This window comes from Manis pentadactyla, chromosome X, assembly GCF_030020395.1.
Source record: "Manis pentadactyla isolate mManPen7 chromosome X, mManPen7.hap1, whole genome shotgun sequence".
Taxonomy (NCBI): Eukaryota; Metazoa; Chordata; class Mammalia; order Pholidota; family Manidae; genus Manis; species Manis pentadactyla.
Window position 1 is genome coordinate 128,930,673 of NC_080038.1, and position 18,964 is coordinate 128,949,636.

The 18,964-nt window shown below is 41.1% G+C and overlaps 1 protein-coding gene across 1 annotated transcript in view; it reads right to left on the bottom strand.

The window, feature by feature from the left end:
- Nucleotides 1-18,964, bottom strand: part of GPC3 (glypican 3) — a 411,502-nt gene that overhangs the window by 374,922 nt on the left and 17,616 nt on the right. Inside the window, exon 2 of the mRNA XM_036931239.2 lies at nucleotides 5,164-5,325. Within this exon, the coding sequence (XP_036787134.2) occupies nucleotides 5,164-5,325 (162 nt within the window). The remainder of the gene's footprint in view (nucleotides 1-5,163; nucleotides 5,326-18,964) is intronic.

The window sequence follows — 18,964 nt, forward strand, 5'->3', positions numbered from 1 at the left end:
TAAAATTCTTCTATTCAGTTTAATGCTATTATACTTAGCTCTGGCAAATAACTTGAGTTCTGATTAGACATTAATGTAATTATTCTCTCTTGTACGTTTTTGTTTCCCCCCAAAGAAAAAAGGGTTGTGACAGAATGGCCAGAAGTTTGAGTTGGGGACTCAGTGGGGTTCAGCCTGCACAGAGCTGGAACATGGCAGAGGAACTGTCAGACTAGTCAAGGGGAAAAAATTGTGAAATGGAGAAAAATTGCTCGGTATTCACTTAAAACCCCCACTACATTATAAAAACTAAATTAACAAATGATTGAATCTCAAAAACATGTTTATCAACATTCAGGCAATTATTTAGTCACATATTAACCATGAAGGGAAAAAGCTTTGCTTGAATAATGTCCCTAAACAGTTATTTCAAGCAGAAATGACTGGAGAAATTGCCCTGAGCTGATGGAAAAGGGTGTGCTAACCAAGGTCAATTTTATTTAGGGGGAGTGGGAGAGACAGAAATCTGACAGAAAAATAGTGTAACAACTGCCACAGCAGATGGAAATGGAAAATAGGGGAGTGGAGAGACAGAAGACACGCAGAAACACTCTCCCCATTCAGAAACACTCTCCCCATTCAGAGATGTCTGTCTCTGCTCCTCCACAGAAAGCAGGTAGAAGCAAGCCTTCCAACCTAGGGTGAAGATGAACTAAAGATCTCTAAACCCGGACTCCTCTGTTCCTTCTCTGTGCCATGAGAGCATGGGCCAGAACATGCAATTAAAATAGGGCCTCTTCGAGCTGCTTGTTTGTGAAATATAGCGGATGGGGGCCAGAAGAGAAGTGTTGGGAAGCTGAAAAAGGATTACTCCTGGCAGTTTTGGTATTTCAAACAGCATAGCTTCCCATCTAGGAATGCACAGAATAACCCCTTTTTTCAAAGGTCCCTTTGCCCAAGTGCTTTCTCACCTGTGCACTGAAGCTGTTTGAATATCATCTGCGTGTGGCAAGAGTTGCTGAATTACATCAGGAACTCGAGCTTTGTCTAGGTTAACATCTATAACAGGAATACATCATTTATCTGGCACCATCTGGGGTGAAGCAGTCCAGATAATAATGCCACATATATATATAAAATATATAGTATATGATATATAGTGCTCTACAGTTTTCAAGACACCTTCACATACATTATCTCTATTCTATGAGGTAAGCAGGACTGTAATTATCCCCACTTTGCAGATAAGCAAACCGAGGCTATTAGAATCTAAATAACCACCCAAAGTCATAAAGCCCATAAATAACAGAACTAGAACTTAGTTTTTCTGACTCCAAGTCCAGTGTTTCTTCCATTACTTTTAAGCAGCAAAAAATATTTTTAGCTGATTAAAAGGGAAATATTAAGAAAAAACAATGAGAATAATCTGATCTTTCCTCATTGATTCACAACCATCAGCATGAACATCAGTTATTGGACCTACTATAATACAAGGGTTACTGAAGCATGTAGAGATACACCCCTCTTCCAAATGCCTCCGAACGGCCATATCCAGGGAGTTCTGGAGTCCACTTTCACGTCCTCGACCCTTACTGTAGCTTGTAACTTCTTGCTGTTTATATGTACCTCCCTCTGGCAGCCTTCCAGCACCCTTCAATTTAACTGCTTATGTATTACTGGCTAGAAAACTAGAAAATCCAGCTGGTAAAGACTGTGCATAAATTTGGAACAGTAGACTCTGAACAAGAACCCAAGGAGTGGAGCTCCCAGACAAGTCAACTACAGAAGCAAGAGCTCTGTGGCATTTTGGGTGCACAGAGATGTTTTCTGCTTCACCACTATTGCTCCTCACTGACAGAGAGTTCAAGTTGTGGGATAATTACCTTCCAGAAAAGTAAAGTGTTGCTGTAATCTGAAGAGTCTGTCCTCACTTAAAGTCAGAGGCACCTTGGGAAAGACTGGCATCATCCAACATACCGAGGAAACCTGGACATACACCCACATGTTTCTTGATAGTGCAAGGCTGAAAGTTATAATGAAATTCTATGAAAGAAACAGAACTCAGGGCTTGAAGGTACAGAGGTGGTGAAGCTATGAGGAAAAATTCAGAACTCCATCACATTTTTTTTTCTCAAGGACGACAGATCCTACAACTCCCTAATTTTATTTTACCTCAAACACACTAAGAACAAAGAAAACCATGTCACATGTTGGCTTGGAAAAAGCTGTGGCATCAATGAGCTTCCTCATCTGTAAAAGGGAGATAATTACAGTATGAACCTCACAGGGCTGCTGGGAATATTAAAGGAGATAATTATGTAAAAGGAAGCATCATATAGTAGGCACTTAATAAATTGTCACTATTATTATTATCATAATTATTATTATTAGGTAGGAGAGAAGAAAAAGAGAAAAAAATCTACTTTTAGTGGAGTTTTTCAAAAAGAATTAATTAAGCAGAAACAAAAAACGATTGTGCTGCCCCATTTTACTAAGCACATCTAAGTAAATTAAATTTAGGAAACGAGGCAATGCAAAGATTGAAAATAAAGAGCAACTTTTTTTAATGCTTCAATCATTATCAAAACAACATTAGCAATAGAGCACTCCAATAACTATAGTAAAGGGCCCCAGGCTCATTTATGAGGGCAAAGGCTTCCTGCAAACGAAGACATAAAATCCAAATCGAGGCCATAAGGATTGCTTGTGGAACTGTGCACATATTTGCAGAAAGCACTCACTGCTTAAATACCCCCAGTGTGGACCCAGGGAAGGAATCCTGAAGAGATTGTGGATCTAGGCCAAGATCAAGATGAGCTTTCTTCAACTTCATGTGGTGGAGAAACAGCTCACATCAGATTTCATATGAGTGAAGCATTGGACCAATTTTCTCAATAATTTGGTCTACCACAATCTCTGGGCGAGGATGTATTTTAGGGGAAAAAAACAACTGCCCCCCCCCAATTTAAATTCATTAGAATCGTAAGTAGTGATAAGGCGAAAAAAAAAAGTGGAGGCTCTCTTCTTCGTAGCAATTCATAATACATCAAATGGCAGAGGTCCCTGGTTTTCATCTTGTCTCTCCAATTGCTTGTTACAAAAAGGATTTGGGGGCATGAACATGGCCTTGACATTTGGGACCATGGTTTCTTTTTTCTAAAGTTGAAGCGGGAAAAGAATAAGAGAACGAAACAACATGAAGAACACGTACAGACGGTGACGAGGTACAAGGCACGAGCCATGAGGGCAGACATCACTGAGTTCCCCCCACATTCCTTTCTAGGGCTGTCCTTCTGCCCATTGCCACAATTGGAGATATATATATTTGCGTGTGTATGTATAGAAGAGAGAGAGAGAGAGAAGATACAGCTAGTAGGTGCTCCCTCCACCTTTGTTCCTCCATTCACACGACTAACACTCAACTTCCTGCTACAACAGCCATATCTGGCAGCCTGTCCAATCACAATCTTGTCAGGACTTCTTTCTGTCCTGGTCTCGTGATGTTGCAGGCCTAGAAAACACAATGTGCCAAGTGCACGACTGGACAGAGATAGGAATGCTGCCACCCAGGGCCCTCAGATGGGCAGCCATGTCAGCTACTCTGCATGCCAGAACACCAGTGTGCTCGCTCTGCCACCCCCTCCAGCCAGGCAGTGGTAGGAATACTCCATTCTACAAAAGCATCTTGACACCCCAACGAGTAAGATTCAGCTCTCCATCTCAACCCAATTCTCATGTTACATCACTTCTTATCACCCCACTCTCAGCCAGCAGATTAGCTCCACAACCAGTCTAAGAAGTACATGAATGGTACATGTATTTTTGAAATCAGCTTAAATTATTCATTCTATCACTAAATTATTAGTCTCAACAAACTCTTCATGAGAGCCTGGCTGCATAAATAGATTTACAAATACTTCAAGCTTATATCCATTTCATATAATCAACCCAACATCCCCTGAGGCTTTGACCCAAGAAACTGTTCTGAATGTATGCTTTATTAGTGATTTTGAATAACTTTCTTAGCTAATTCTAAGAACTTCACTATAATATACAAAATAAGTTATAACCACCCCACGTTCCAATTCAGAGAGGTTAATTCTTACAAAGGTGCCATACACCTAAAGATCTGGAATGTCAACATGTCAGAAGTGTTATTTGTCGACCTGATCCCAATTCTCTCTTCGTGGGGCAAGAAAAAGGCATCTGATTCCGTCTGCTTAAGGAAGGGTAGAATAAAGCCTCAATATCTCTAACTAATTTTCCTTTGCGGGAGGAGGCACACACACCAAGGTGGTTGACAGTATAGATTCTAAGAGTCAGGCCACCTGGGTTCAAATCCTATTTTCACCATTTATTAGTTGCATGACCTTGGGCAAGTTACTTGACCATTCTGTGCCTTGGGTTTTCATCCATATAATGAGGGTGCTAATAATAATAACTAACTGGGTTATTGCGAGGATTAAATGAAGTAATATATATACAGCACTTAAAAGAGTACCTCACACATAATGCTATATAAGTGCTTACTAGCAGCACCGCCACAACCCCTACCATCTTCCAATCAAGGGAAGTACTCCCTACCCTGCTATGATAATCCTATAGGTTAGGAGTGCCATTCCCTAGGCATTTGGGCAATGCCACAACAGCTTCTTCGACAGTCAGGGACAGGTGTAGTAAGAACTAAGACTCACAAAGAGAGAAGAGGTAACCACTCACACAAATGAGAAGATGTAGGGCCATCGAGCCAGTTTCTCCCTCCTACACGGAAATGGTCCCAGTGGTCAGAAGGAGTTCGTGTATGTTCCACAAGTATTTAACTCACTCCTGGAGAAAACTGGTATTAAAGTAAATGTTTTGTCTTTAATAAAACTTGTGGTATTATAGGCTAGTTGAAAGGAAATATCATTTACTCTTTCTGCAGAGATTTACAGCCTATGCATAGAGGTAAACAGAATGTCCTTGGACAATGATTTTTGACAATACCCACCTTTCCAAAGACTGAAACGAAGCTTCTCTAAGAACTGTGTTTTTCCTTAAACAGAATCTCTTCCTGGGAGGCTTTTATAATTCAAGCATTAATGCTGGAATGGTAATTCATAAATTATATTTAGCATTTGAGAGCCCAGTGCCCGAATAATGATGCCATTGAGCAGCACATCTAAAATGATCCCCAGAACTCACCTTGGAAAACCGCAGCATTCTGAATAATTAAGAACTTGAGCTCCATACTTGCAGACTGAAGCAGTTGTTCCATGTTCAATCGTGCTGTTAGTTGGTATTTTTCTTCCATCTTTCTTGAACAGCATGTTGGGCCCTTGGGGAGACATACTTGCAAATCTGATCCTGAAACAAACAAGTTTTTCATGTTTCAGTAAGCAGAAGGTCACGTGCACATGCACATGCGCACACATGAGGCGAACAGCAAAATGCATTTCTTAAAAAAAACAGTAAAATTTGATTATTCAAAATTAGTGTTTATCTTAACTAACCCCTGCTTCCTCCCAATTATCCTCATGACCAATTCTTCTTGAATAACCATTAGAATTAATTGCCTAGGTTTGACTCATAAATTCTGCATAAACTAATTTATAGCACCAAGTATACGCCATTGTACAGCGATATTTAATTTGTCCGTTAAAAGATTAATCTTCACTCCTACAATTTGTTTTTCTTGATTATAATTTACAAATGAGAACACAACCAAGAAGCAATTTTCAAAATTTCCGTTGTGATCTCCTAATGAAATGTATGTCTGTCCAAGCCAATGTTGCTTTTTGAGATAAATGACTAAAACATCAATATCACATCAAAACTTTGCTGTTGTTTTAACTAAAGTTCTGGGGCAAGATTCACAGAGGAAACAACAAGAGGACAATGTTAACATTCAGACAATCACCAAAATCCCTTACTACTCCAACATTCTAGCTCTGTCACAAATGCCAACCTCTTGTTTCTATGAACTCCTGAGCTATTTCATCACCACCTCCCTTATGATACAAAATGCTATTTTTACATCTCCATAAAGATCCACTAAATGAATGATCTCCTTGCTTATTCCAGAACAGGGGAACCAGAACCTCTTCTCAGTCCTCATCCAATGTGAGCCTTTGCAGCATCCCTCACAGTTGACCAATCTCTCCTTTTTAAATACACTCTCCTCCCTCCCTTGCTTTAGTGAACCTACCCACCCCCCGTGCCTACCTACTGCTATGGCCACTTTTATCTGTTTTTTCTCGCTTCCTCTTCTTCTGACTACCACTTCAATGTCGTTGATCTTCTCTCATCTACATCTCCCCTTGTATGATCTTATCTAAACCCATGTGATTGCTGAACTCCCTAAACCAGCCCTCACTTCTCTTCCAAGCTCCAAACTCCCACATTTTCATCTACTCTATGGGAATCTCAAATTCAGCATACACAAAACTGAACTCAATATATGCCATATACACACACACGCAAAGTTCCACTTCCTGTGTTCTGTTTCTCAGGTAATGAACATCATCCACTGAGTTGCCCGATGACAGAAACCTTTGTCATGTTCAGCTCTCCACTGGTGACTCAACATACTTCTGTGTCCATGGAAGCCATCAGCATATGAACGAAAATTGAAGCCTTGGGAGTAGATGAGAGTCATTCTATGAATATGTTACTGGGCTTTTACTATGTGCCAAGTATTGTGGATATGGCAGGATATAAGTTCTTGCCTTCATGGAGCTTATATTCTGGGAGACACACAACAGACTATATATATATATATATATATATATATATATGTATATACACACACACGTAGATACATACATGCATGCATATATATAGCCAAGTAGTGATAAGTACTCTAGAGAAAATAAAACTACATAAAGAAGGGAAAAACAAACTGTAGTATAGACATACAATGGAATACTACTCAGTCATACAAAGGAGTGAGCTATTAAAACATGCTACCACATGGATAAACCCAAAAGGTATTATGCCAAGAAGCCAAATAAAAAAAAATGACATACTCTATGCTTCCATTTACGTAAAAGTCAAGATGAAAATCTATAGTGACAAAAAGCAGTTCAGTGGTTATTGGGGAGATGGAGGACAGGGAGAGGGGGGACTGAGGAAATTTGGGGGAGTGGTGGATATGTGCATTATTTTGATTGAAGTGATTGTTTCATGACTGTATGCATATATCAAAATTACCAAATTATACCCTTAAAATATGTGCAATTTTCTGGTAAGTCGAATAGACCTCTTAAGCTGTGAGTTCTTTTTTTTTTTCTTAATGTTTAAAAAACCATGGGAGATAGTGAATGGTGGTTGCGGGGATGATTCTATTTATACCGGAAGTCAGGGAAGGCTTCTTTGATAAGGTAACATTTGGGAGAGCTGCGAGAAGTGAGGGAAAGTCCCATGATTAATGTATATCCTCCAGCAAGGCTAGCAAATATTAAGGCTCAGTGAATATTAAGTCCAATCTCCTACCTCTTCTACAACCCCCGGTTTACTCAAACTCTCCCTTAGGTAAGCATTTGTTGAGCTCCTTCTGTGGTGGCCATGGAAATATGCATTTTAGACCTCCTGCTGTGGGAGTGTAATTGACATGTTCACCCAGACCACAATCTCTAGCGGCTGCTCCCAGCCAATGACTGAGCGTGACAAAGATATTAAGTCCTGTGAGACACAGGACTTTGCTGACAAAGATTCTGGTTTGAGGGCTCACTCCCCATTGATGCTGACAAAACTTTCATAAAACTGCCCTGCAATCTAATATTCTTCCTATTCGACCTTCCTTCTCTCCCTCTGTCCTCTGCAGGAGTCAGACCTGCACCACAATCTGATGGCTCTTCCAGCATCCTTCAGCTTTCTGCTCATTTTCCTTCACAGCTTTTTTCCCCAATAAATCTCTAGCACATCTAGGACCATATTGGCATCTGTTTCTCAGAGGAACCATCTAATATATCTTCTTTGTGTCAAGCAGAGTGCTACCTGTGGAGGTACAACTTTGAACAAGAAAGATGTGGTCCTTACCCCCAAAGAACTCACTGTCGAACAGGGTTAATAGAGATAAATACCTAGTGCATAGTAAATGAGTGCAATAAGGCAACATGGTTAGCTCTGGTGACAAAACATGTGTATGGGGTATAAGGAAGACTCCCCTGAAGTCCTATAAGGTCCTTAGCAAAGTAAGTTTCCATAATAAACATCAAATCTTACTGAAGTTAAGGCTAGAAAGCATATTTAGACATTTTAGGCAGCTTTTCAACAAACTGAGGTTTTTTTCAAAAGTGGGAAGGATGAGAGACCAGTGAGCCCTAAGTTATGAGAAAATGTATGTTATTACTTCATCTTATTTCCCTAGGAATTCCAGTTAATCATGGCCTTAATGTATGTGTCCAAGTTTTCTTTTCCTAATTTAGGAATGAAATTCATCAAGTTTTGCCTCACATAACATCACTGTTGGAGTCCAAGGCGCTGACTCCAAGCTCTCCACTTCCCCCTCCTCAAGGGAGCTAATGACAAAAGCAGCAGAGGAGAGCACAGATAACACACATCACCAAACCTAATCCAGCACTGCAATTTACAGCACTGGACGGAAAGGTGATATTTAATGTGTAAAAATACAATTTGGGGTCTGGAGGCACAGAGTTTACATTTATATCCTATAAATGTCAATCTCATATACAAGCCTTAAACCAATTTTAAATACAGTCGAAGCTTAAAGGCTTTATGATTATCTTCAGAAAAAGAAAAAGCAGCGCCACTCCAAGCTCACCGTGTTCTTCCATGAGGTTGTCACATGAGGTTACAAAATGCAATGCTATTCTACGACTGAGAAGTGATGCAGGTTACTGAACCAAGAAGGGAAAGAGTCCCTTTGGGGAAGAGTAGCCAATCTAGATTTAAACAAGGTTGGTTGGGACACATATGTAGATATGAAAAATCCTATACAGCAGATACTTCTCATATACCAAGTTCCTGTCCATTTAGTTTTATTTACTTTTTTGGTAAACTGATGGCTAAGTAGTGTAATGTGTTTTAAAATAACTGCTATTTGAATATGTTCAAATAAATGTTATAGATAAAATCCTTTGTGTTTCTAAATTTCCACTGGTGATGACTTCCAGTTTTCAGTAATGGTAGGGTTTATTTGGCATGGTGGCTGTTATTGCTGTTCCTCCTCCCACCAGCTCCGGCTAGTGGGAGTTATAAAATAATAGGGCTCAGATCTTTTCTCCGTGAAGTGCTATGGATGAGTTGCTTAGATCTTAGAAAATAACAAATTGCTACTCAGTGTACCTACAGAAGCCCAGGAATGAGTCTTTGAGTTACCATGACACCAGTTTTATTTGCCTTTGATGTGATAACTCATAAAGTAACTTAAAGGTTGCACAGTGTGCCCCTTCCCCGTGTTGGTCAAATCTCATCATTGTATAATCTGCCACTACCTCAAGAATTAATTTAGCCAAAAATCTTTAAAGGAATAAAAGCTCAAATGAAAATATTTGGGAAAAACATGGCAGATGTCATGAAGAAAAGTCTATAATATACACATATGTTATATATATATATATATATATACATATATAATGTATTCAAGTACAGATATATAATATATATATTATATCCAAATGTAACAAATGTAGATAGAGCAATATTTGTCCACCCTCCCAGTTATCACTGCCCAGTTAAACAATAAACCAGTACAACTGTTCTGGGGGCTAAGAGTTACCTATAGATTTGAGGAAATAAAACATCTATAAACTAATGAGAATTCAGGATTTCCAAACCAGGAAGGAGAGAAATACATGCTAAAGGGAAAACACTTTAAGTAAATTCCATATAACTCCCAGACCAGCTTAAAATAGGCCCCAGCACAAGACAACATAAGGAACAAAGTGGGCCAGGAGAGCTATGCATGCCTAAATGAAGTGACAATAATGAAATATAACCATTTCAATGCACGAACATGCGCATGAAAGAAACAAAACAGAAAGAAACAGAGAAAGAATTTAGAGGGGAATCCTCATCAGCAAAACAAAGAATTACTCTGGGAACCAAATCCCAAGTGGAAGGAACAAAAAGTAACACCAAGGGCAATGATCTAAGGAGGTACATGGAGAACTGGTACGTACTTGTGTGAATAAAAGCAGAAAGGCCAATTCAAGAAATAAGATGCGACCCACAGAAGGCGTAGTAAATAGCAAAGCATTCTTTAAGTATGTCAGGAACAAAAGAAGGTTAAAGAAAAATAGCTCCTTTATTAGATGGAAAGGAAAAGTAATTGTGGACCACACTTGTCAAAGAGGTGCTCACATTTTTTTTTTTTTTGGGCAAGAATGGAATTGAGCTAGGAAATGGGAACAGAGACAGGCAATACAGCTTGGGAGGCAGATAAGGAGAAGACTTAGCAATTGACTATTCAAATAAGCCAGAAAGGTTCAACTCTTTAGGGCTTAAGAACTTGCATTCCCAGATGTTTAAAAAATAAAAAATTAACTGAAGTCCTTACAGGGCTTCTAGTTCCCATTGGTTTTGGAAGATTAAAAAATGCCTTCATGGTATAATCTTCTCTCATAGATTTTTACTTCCTGAAGAGCAGAGAATGACTCCCATCTCCTAGAGATGATGCCCTGTTGATCCCATTCAGCCGGGGGCAGGTAGTGTTCAGTTAATGAGCGCTGCAGACTGAGAACACTCAGAAAGACCTTTGTGTTGGTCTGATCTAAAAGGACGGAGTAGAGACAGATGACCCTGAAAAGTTTACATCTGTATGCTTAACTTTGATCTTGGAAAAATATTTAAAGCACCACAAAAATCAATTTCCAAACATCTTGAAGATACACAAATAGATGTTTCGTGGAAAGGAACTATGAAGTAATTTCTAATTATTCTGAGACAATGCCTTGTGTGCACAGTGGGTCCAGTCCTGGGTCTTACAACGGAAAAGTTTTATTTGATTTGTGGAAGCCTTCCTCTGGGGGATTTTTCCCCTGTGTATCCAAGCTGGGCACCCTTATCAGTTGCTCTCCCTCCCAGAAGCTAAACCACAGGTGGTCCACAGAAAGCTCTCTCCTGATGCATACTTTTGTGTCAGTGGATGTCTGAGGCTTGGCTTCCTGTGGCCTTGTCTCCTTGACCTCCATTACAGACTCTTTCCTTTGAGCCTCATTCTTGCTCTTTTTGGCTCCATTCAAGGACTTGACATTTTAGACTGTTCCTGGTTTCCTTTACCACCTCCCCCATGACTAGGACTTCCGTCCTTTTCTTTGGTGCGGGCATAGGCTCACCACACTCACTTAGAAACCCCACTCCAGGCCTGATCAGGGTCCCTAATTGGAAGAGGGCAGTGAACAATGTTTAAGTTATTTAACCTCCACATGCCTTTTGTCCCTATCTACAAAATGCAATTATCAGAAGCACTAACCTTACAGAGTTATTGCAAGGACTGAGTGAGATTATGCATGTAAAGCTCTTAGCCTTCTTGGTACACAGTAAATATTCACTATATGTTAAGTAAAATTAAAATAAACAAAACATAAATTCACTCTCAGAAACTAGATTTTCACACACAAAAAACAGCTATAGAACAGTGAAAGTTGGTATATTCAGGTGACAAAATAGGCGATATATTTTCTGAGGTGATGGAAACAGTAGATATTTTAATTGGGGTAGTGGTTACAAGGGTTATACATTTATCAAAACTCACTAAACTGTTCACTCAAAATGGGTGCCTTTGATGTTTGTAAATTCTATCTCAATAAGGGTGACTGTTTAAATATGTAATATAGACAACATTGGCTAGATAAGTGAATGCTCAGCAGAAGCTCTAGGGGTCAGAGAAAACTTCCAGGAGAGATGGGCTCTTGAGCTAGACAGGAAAGGATGGGAAAGATTTGGAGAGGCCAGTGGGTGAAATGTGTTTGGCACAAGTGAAGTGGTGGGACAAGACTAACTGCCCAGAGAGAAGCTGGAACTTTGGCCATAGCGAGCTTATCAGGAAAGATTGGCCAGAATCTGAAGGGCCTTCAATGCAGACAGAAGGCTGTGGGCTTGACCCCATAGGCAATAAAGGGCCACTGTTGGTTCTCAAGCAGAGGCATAACATGATAAAAAGTGCTGTTTAGGAAGATTAGTCTTACGGCCTGAAATTGGGAAATGGACTAAATAACCCCTCAAGGTCACTTCCAGCCATCCAGTTCTCTAATTACCTTTACTGTGTTCTGTATGTTGGTTATTTTACTAGACTGCAATTTTAGCTAATGACTATAAATTGTCAAAAATCACATTAAAGAACAAAAGAAACATTAATGTAGACCCTCGATCCTTATACTTTTCTAAGAGCAGATAAAACATATTCAAACACTAACAGAAAAGAATCGTCAGGGCTCAGTAACAATGAAAATTGAAATCTTTTCTCTCTGTATATATGATGATTTGACACATTTCATTGCCAAAGTCCGCTTTCTGAACGGCAGATTATTTTTTTGCTAACAAAGGTGCATTGTGCTCAAAATAATAATGTATTATCATTAAAGTAATATTAGGCAAGGGGATGAATGATATCCAAAACTGGTTGCTTCATGACTTGTAGGGAAAATAATAGATGCCTATTAAAATTATCCAAAGGATTAAGTGCAGGTTGCTTTACTAATGAACCAAAAAAAAAAAAATCAAGCATTTTCAAAAGGTATTTTTTTAATGGAGGACAAGTCAATTTGCCATCCAAAAATATTAACTAATTTCCTTAGCATATAATAGTGACTTGCTATTAGAACAGTGCCTTTTTCCCTAATTAATCATTATCTAAATCAAATCTTACACACTCATTAATTTCTCACTAATCAAGATAGGAATACAGATGAAAGAAATGGCTGCATTTGAAACCGGTAGGGAAAGTGATGATTGCTGGTGGAAGAAATCATCTCAGGGATCCCAGCTGAAGGTTACCCTTCAGTTATTTAGCCTGAAAGAACATGACCTTGCAGAGGGCGCACCTGGGTATCACGAGCTCAGACTTTAAATCAAGGATCATGCCTGGGGCCACCATAGACTCTGCCTCTGTAAAAAGCAAGCCAAAATGTCGCTACCTCACTGGAGTACTGGGAGTTTAAAGTAACCCTGGAGATAAGCCATTCTCTAAGCCTGAGAATTAAAGAATGAATTACCTTTATCTCTACTGCCAACTGTCAATTAACTGCATATCATTTCATGCCCACAGTAAAGGTTGAATCCCTAGATCGCTACACTCTCCAACAAAGAAGTTCCTTCTGGACCACATTCCCAACCAACAGTCAACATGTGCTCTGGGAACACAAATTCACAGATTACATTCAGCCTGCCAAAGTGGTGAACAATTCATTCATCCAACATTTACTGAATGCCTACTTTGTGCCAAGGACTATGCCCAACTCAAGGAATACAATAATGAACAGGACACAGTCCCTGCCCCAGAGTTCACAAATTGGTCCGGGAAATGGACTCCCACACTAACTAGAAACTTCTAGGTCATTCTGGACACCTCTCTCCCCCTCATCCCCTGTAGCCAAATGTCACTAAATCCCACTGGTTCTGCTTTTTACACATCCCTCATCATTCTCCTGCTTTCCATCTTCACTTCACCTCTTTTTACTTGGCCAAGTATAACAGCCTCCAAACTGACCTTCCTGCCTTTACACGCTCCTCCACCCAAGCCCCAAAGAGATAGTGCTAAAGTACCTACCTGCTCACATCATTCCCCTTTAAAAACCTCCAGGAAAATGGGGCAAGGGCACAGGGCTGTGAAAGTCAGTGGCATATTCAGGTGCTGCCAAGGAAACGGGAAAGGCTAGAGGGAAAAGTGAGCTGGTGGCGAGCAGCAGGGGCCAGCTGAGGAGGAGCTCCGTGAGCCATGCTACAAGAGGAGCCGTAGTGATCTTTGGTTATTGTTTGTTTGTTGCCTTAATTTTTTCCCAGCTTTAAGGTATAATTGACTCCTAGTTAGCTTTGAACTGGATTCTCACAGGGGACACTGTTCGTGAGAGCGAAAAGGAGATGTACTCCACAAGCCTTCTGTCCTTGGAATTCATTCCCACAGCACTCAGTATCCTTTGTCAACACACTTCTCACACTCCCTAACTTGCATCGCAGTTATTTTTGCATGCCTTATCTCCACTAGACTTAAGTTCCTTGAGGGAAAGACCCTTGACTTGACTCATCTTTGTATCTCAAGGGGCCCACCGAGGTTTGGGCTTGATGCCCTCCCCTTTCACTTGGAACCAGTGCCAGAACTTCAAGAGAGTTCAGTTTTAAAGGAACTAGGCCAGATTAAATGATGCTGCTAGAGTAACTTTTAGAAGGGCAGTATTCCAGGGAACACGAAGTCCTCAGAGCCCAGAAGGAAGATATCCCTCTCTCTCTCTCTCCTGTCTCTCTCTTTCTCTCTCTCTCTCTCTCTCTCTCTCTCTCTCACACACACACACACACACACACACACATACATTATTTAGATAATGGGAAAACCCCTAATAAAAATAAAATTGGGGAATAATGCCAGTTGGGATAAAGAATCTTTTCGTTTAAAATTCTGCCAGAGGGACTAAACTCAGGCAATTTCCCTGTCTCCCCCAGTCACTCTTTCACTAATTGTTATTCTACTCGGATAACCAGCTGAGATCCCGTCTTTCAGGAGATGTATAAAAATTTTTATTTTTCAGATACAATCTTCAAATATGCAGACCTGAAGCACAGCTGAGAATTTCAACACACTAGGCCTAATCTAAGTGCTAGGCCCTTTCCCCTGTACATGAAATCACATCAAGGGGAAAAGGGCCTTTCCCACCAAGACTAAAGTGTTATTATCTGCTCTGCTACCAAATGAGCTGTGGGACTCAGACAAATACTTTCTCACACTGGGCCTGACCACATGACCCCCAAGGTAATTTCAGGTCTGAGAGTGGAAGTTCCCCAACTGTAGGCCATCGACAACCACTAAGCCCATTCTAAACTGGGCATCGCAGGACATAAGAGAAGCAAAGGACTCGCTTCTGCCCTTCTAGGAAGGCTTTGGCAACAGCACTTAGCTATATGCGAACGTGGATATAGGGCCAAGGCAAAACCAAGAACCCAGGCTGTACAGAGCTTCACCCCATGTGATAACCACACAATTTTATATGCCCCTTTGTCTCCAGAGGCCACCTAATGGCAGAGAGCCTCCGGATGTGATGGCATGCAGTGGCAAAGGGAAGGACTCTGAAAGGAGACAGACCGGGGTGCAAACCCCAACTTGGCTGCTTAGCAGCCATGTGATCTTAGGCAAGTTACTCAATCTGAGGCTCAGCTTCCTTATCTATAAAATGGGGACAACACTGCCTACCTCTCGAGGTGGTTGTGAGGATTCAGTAAAACGTCCCCAGACACATAGCTCCATTTCCTGTCTTGCTCATGCTATTCCTGTCCCTGGAGTGCCCTTCCCCTAGCTTCAGCTATCAAACTTTATCATTCATAAGGTCTCTCTCAAGTCTCTTTCATAATGTTTGTCTCCCCTCCCCCAGCTCTCCTCGCACCTCGCTAGATAAACCCCATGAGCTATCAACTCTCAGAATTTTCAGCACACTTGGTACCTCTAAAACTGCATTTTGCAATCTAGGTTTTATACTTCTTGGCATACTTTTCTTATCCCTACTATTAAACTTAAGTTTCTTTAGGCAGGAACTATATCTTGGTGTCTTGCCAATGGGTTTCAGCCCCAGACAAGTTCCCTATGGATTCAGTGGGACCAAAGAAAATGACAGTAGAACGTTCTTGGGGTGAAAGGGTTATACCCAACTTTATTCCCATGGTGACAGGTCAGTCACTAGAATCCCGTCCACTCAGAGCAAGTCTGCCCGCAGCAAGCAGGTCTCCGCCTCTGGGCCTCTCTCCCCCTCTCCCCGCCACCCCCCACCCAGCCGTCTCAGTCTCTGTCCTGGGCATTGTCATCATGCCAGTCTCTGCTCTCCTGCAGCTGTGCAGCCCTGCCACTTGTCATGCAGAGCATTGGGCAGAGCTCTTTATACAGAGTCAATAGCAATGTATTGCCCATACGTGTGTGGTGAGCTAGCCAACCAGGGCCAGGTGAGAATCCTGACCATAAGAACCTTCACTTATCCAAACTTGGCCATTATTTATCCCCTAAGATGGCAGGCATAGTGCCTGGTATACAGTACACACTCAATAACTGCTTGTGGAAGAAAAGAGCAAATACTCAACACTGGGAGCCTGCTTCCTTTGCACAGTAAGCAAACTATGTCTAGAAGCATTCAAGCATAATTTGGGGAGCAATATCAGAAATACCACAGAAGGTAAGAAGAAATACCTACACTAGGTAAGAGTGTGGAGCTGGTGACCTCCAGGCATTTTCCATGAAGGTCGGACTCTACCTCACTAATCTATTTACACACCAAGTTTGTCACTGCCATAAATGTTAGTACCAGCCCTTTTGTCATAAGCAAATGCGACAGCATTTCTTCAGAGAGTGTCTCTCTGTGAAAACTATACACTTACCACTCTGCGTGCCAGTCGTACCTAAAACTCAGTATACATGCATCTTAAAATGGCAGCTTTTGCTTCACAGATGTTTCTGGCTTCCCAAACTCCCTGTAGCTGATGTTCTGGCAAACCAAAAATAGTAGGTTGAAAGCCATGGTGGATTGAAAGTACATCATCTCCTTGATCCTACAGATCCTGTGAAAAGGTTTTTCAGGTGGGTAATAAGCAATAATTGCCTTCCTATGGCTAAACTGTTCAGAAAATTTATACTTGTTAAGAGAAAAAAAAATCCAACAAAAGTCTGTGCTGAAAAATATGGTAGCCAATTCTGTTTCAGAGCTCTTCTTCTGATCCAGAGTGACTTGGGTAAGTCATTTTGCTCCCCTGGTCCTCAATTTAGCCATTTGGAAAATGGATTAACAGCAGTTGCCACCCACATCCCTCTTAGGAAACACACTGAAATTTTACAACCAACTTTAAGCTTCCCTAAAGCAAGTTCCCTGTAGAGCTCTGGGAAATTGGTATGATTAAAGAGGCCCAGAAAGCTCTCTTTTGTGGTGGGTTGAATGCCCCCCCTCCAAAATAATTTTGTCCATTTCCTAACCCCCAGAACCTATGAATGTGACCTTATGTGGAAAAAGGGTCTTGCAGATGTAATTAAATTAAGGACCTCAAGATGAGGTCATCCTGGATTATCCAGGTGGGCCCTCAACCCAATGACAAGCATCCTTATAAGAGACACATAGAGGAGAGAGACAGAAAGATAAAAAGGCCATGTGAAGGCAGGGGCAGGGCCTGGACTGATACAACCACAAACCCAGGCATGCCTGGAGCCACGAGAAGCTCGAAGAGGCAAGGAAGGATTCCCTCCTAGGGCCCTTGGGAGGAATGAGGCTCTGCTAACACCTTGCTTTTGGACTTCTGGTCTCCAGAACGGTGAGAGAATAAATTTCAATAGCTGAAAGCGAACAAATTTGAAGTCATTTGTTGTGGCGGCCCTAGGAAATGAATACCCCTACAAGTACTGCCCAGTAGTGTCTAAATGCTTCATCACAGGTGAGTTACTACTTTGGTTAAGCAGCTTCATCAGGTGTTGTCTTAAAGTGCAATATTCCTTGAGCACTTCCCTCGTACCTCCAAGCTAAAGAGCTTACTTGGGATCTTCTTCCAGCATAGGAAAAGAAGGAAGGGGCTGGGGCAGCCACTCAGAACACCCGGACAAGGGCTAGAGGCGATGTCAAAAAAGAAAGATTTTTAAAGAGTAAAAGGAACCAAAGCCAACTTTCATCTAGGGTCAGCCCTGCGAAAGTCATATTGACCGAGCCCAACTGCTACTTCTAACAGCAAAAGCCCTGTATTAGAAGAAGGAAGAAGTCTTACAGGAGAGAAAAATAATATTGCCTCATTCCTTAACCCAGATTCCAGAAAGCCTGTTAGGAGGGTGCTCAGACCAATCCAAAGGTCTCATTCTCACTGCTCAAATGCATTTGTTTTCTTATGCTTAACAAATTAGGCATATTTCAGACACATGAAAAACATTGCTTTAAGCTATTTAGCAATTAAATAATCACAAAGCAGGGCAACAATGGACAATGCCTGTCTGGGCCTCCAGCCCAGCTCTGCATTTGGTAGAAGTCTCTCTTCACATTACATCTGTCCTAGTCTTTAGCACTTCTGGAGTTGGTGTTTAACCAGCTCCCAGGCAAATCTTCCCGATGCCCAATTGCCCTTACTATTAAGATACTTCTCCCAGCTCTAATGGCTAACCTAAATTTCAGTTTCAAGCCACTGCGCCTTGTAATTACATTCTCAACCACTGTAAATAATCTGTACCTCTATTTTATCTTTCCCCTTTCCCTATGATAGGAACCTGTGGGAAAGGGAGTCCGTTGCCTTGTTAGTACTACATACACACTGCAACTGAGCAAAATGCAACCAAAAGAAAATCAAACACTCACTCTTGATCCCTGAGTGAGAAGCAAAGTATTGATCTTTTCCCTCTTCCTATCCTTCAGCTGATCTGAGTGTCTACACTGACATGCTCTAGTGCTGTGGCATTTATGCCATCTTGGGGAATAGCTGTGTAAATGCTCCAGTAATTTTATATGTCTTCAACAAACTGCTGTTTTAGGACTTGAGGATCTGAAGGACTGAGAAAGGTGGATTTTCCTCCTCCTCCTCCCACCTTCATGTAATATGAATCAAAATCCTTACTAATTGGCCGTGCTCCTGCATGTTACTGAAGTCTAGACTTGGTGGCAACCCCTTTCTGGGGAAGAGATTTACTGAAAGAGGAAGTGCATGGGAGGGGAGCTGGCAAGCCAACCATTGCAGTGCAACTATAAGAAACTTGGACACATAAGGAGTTTTTCGTAAGCTGAGGCTGGAAGCTAAAGATATTGTTTCAAATGCACACACACACGTTGGTGAGTTCACTTTGCTCATGTTGGTGAGTTCGTTTGGTGGACCAAATGTTTCCTAAAATTGA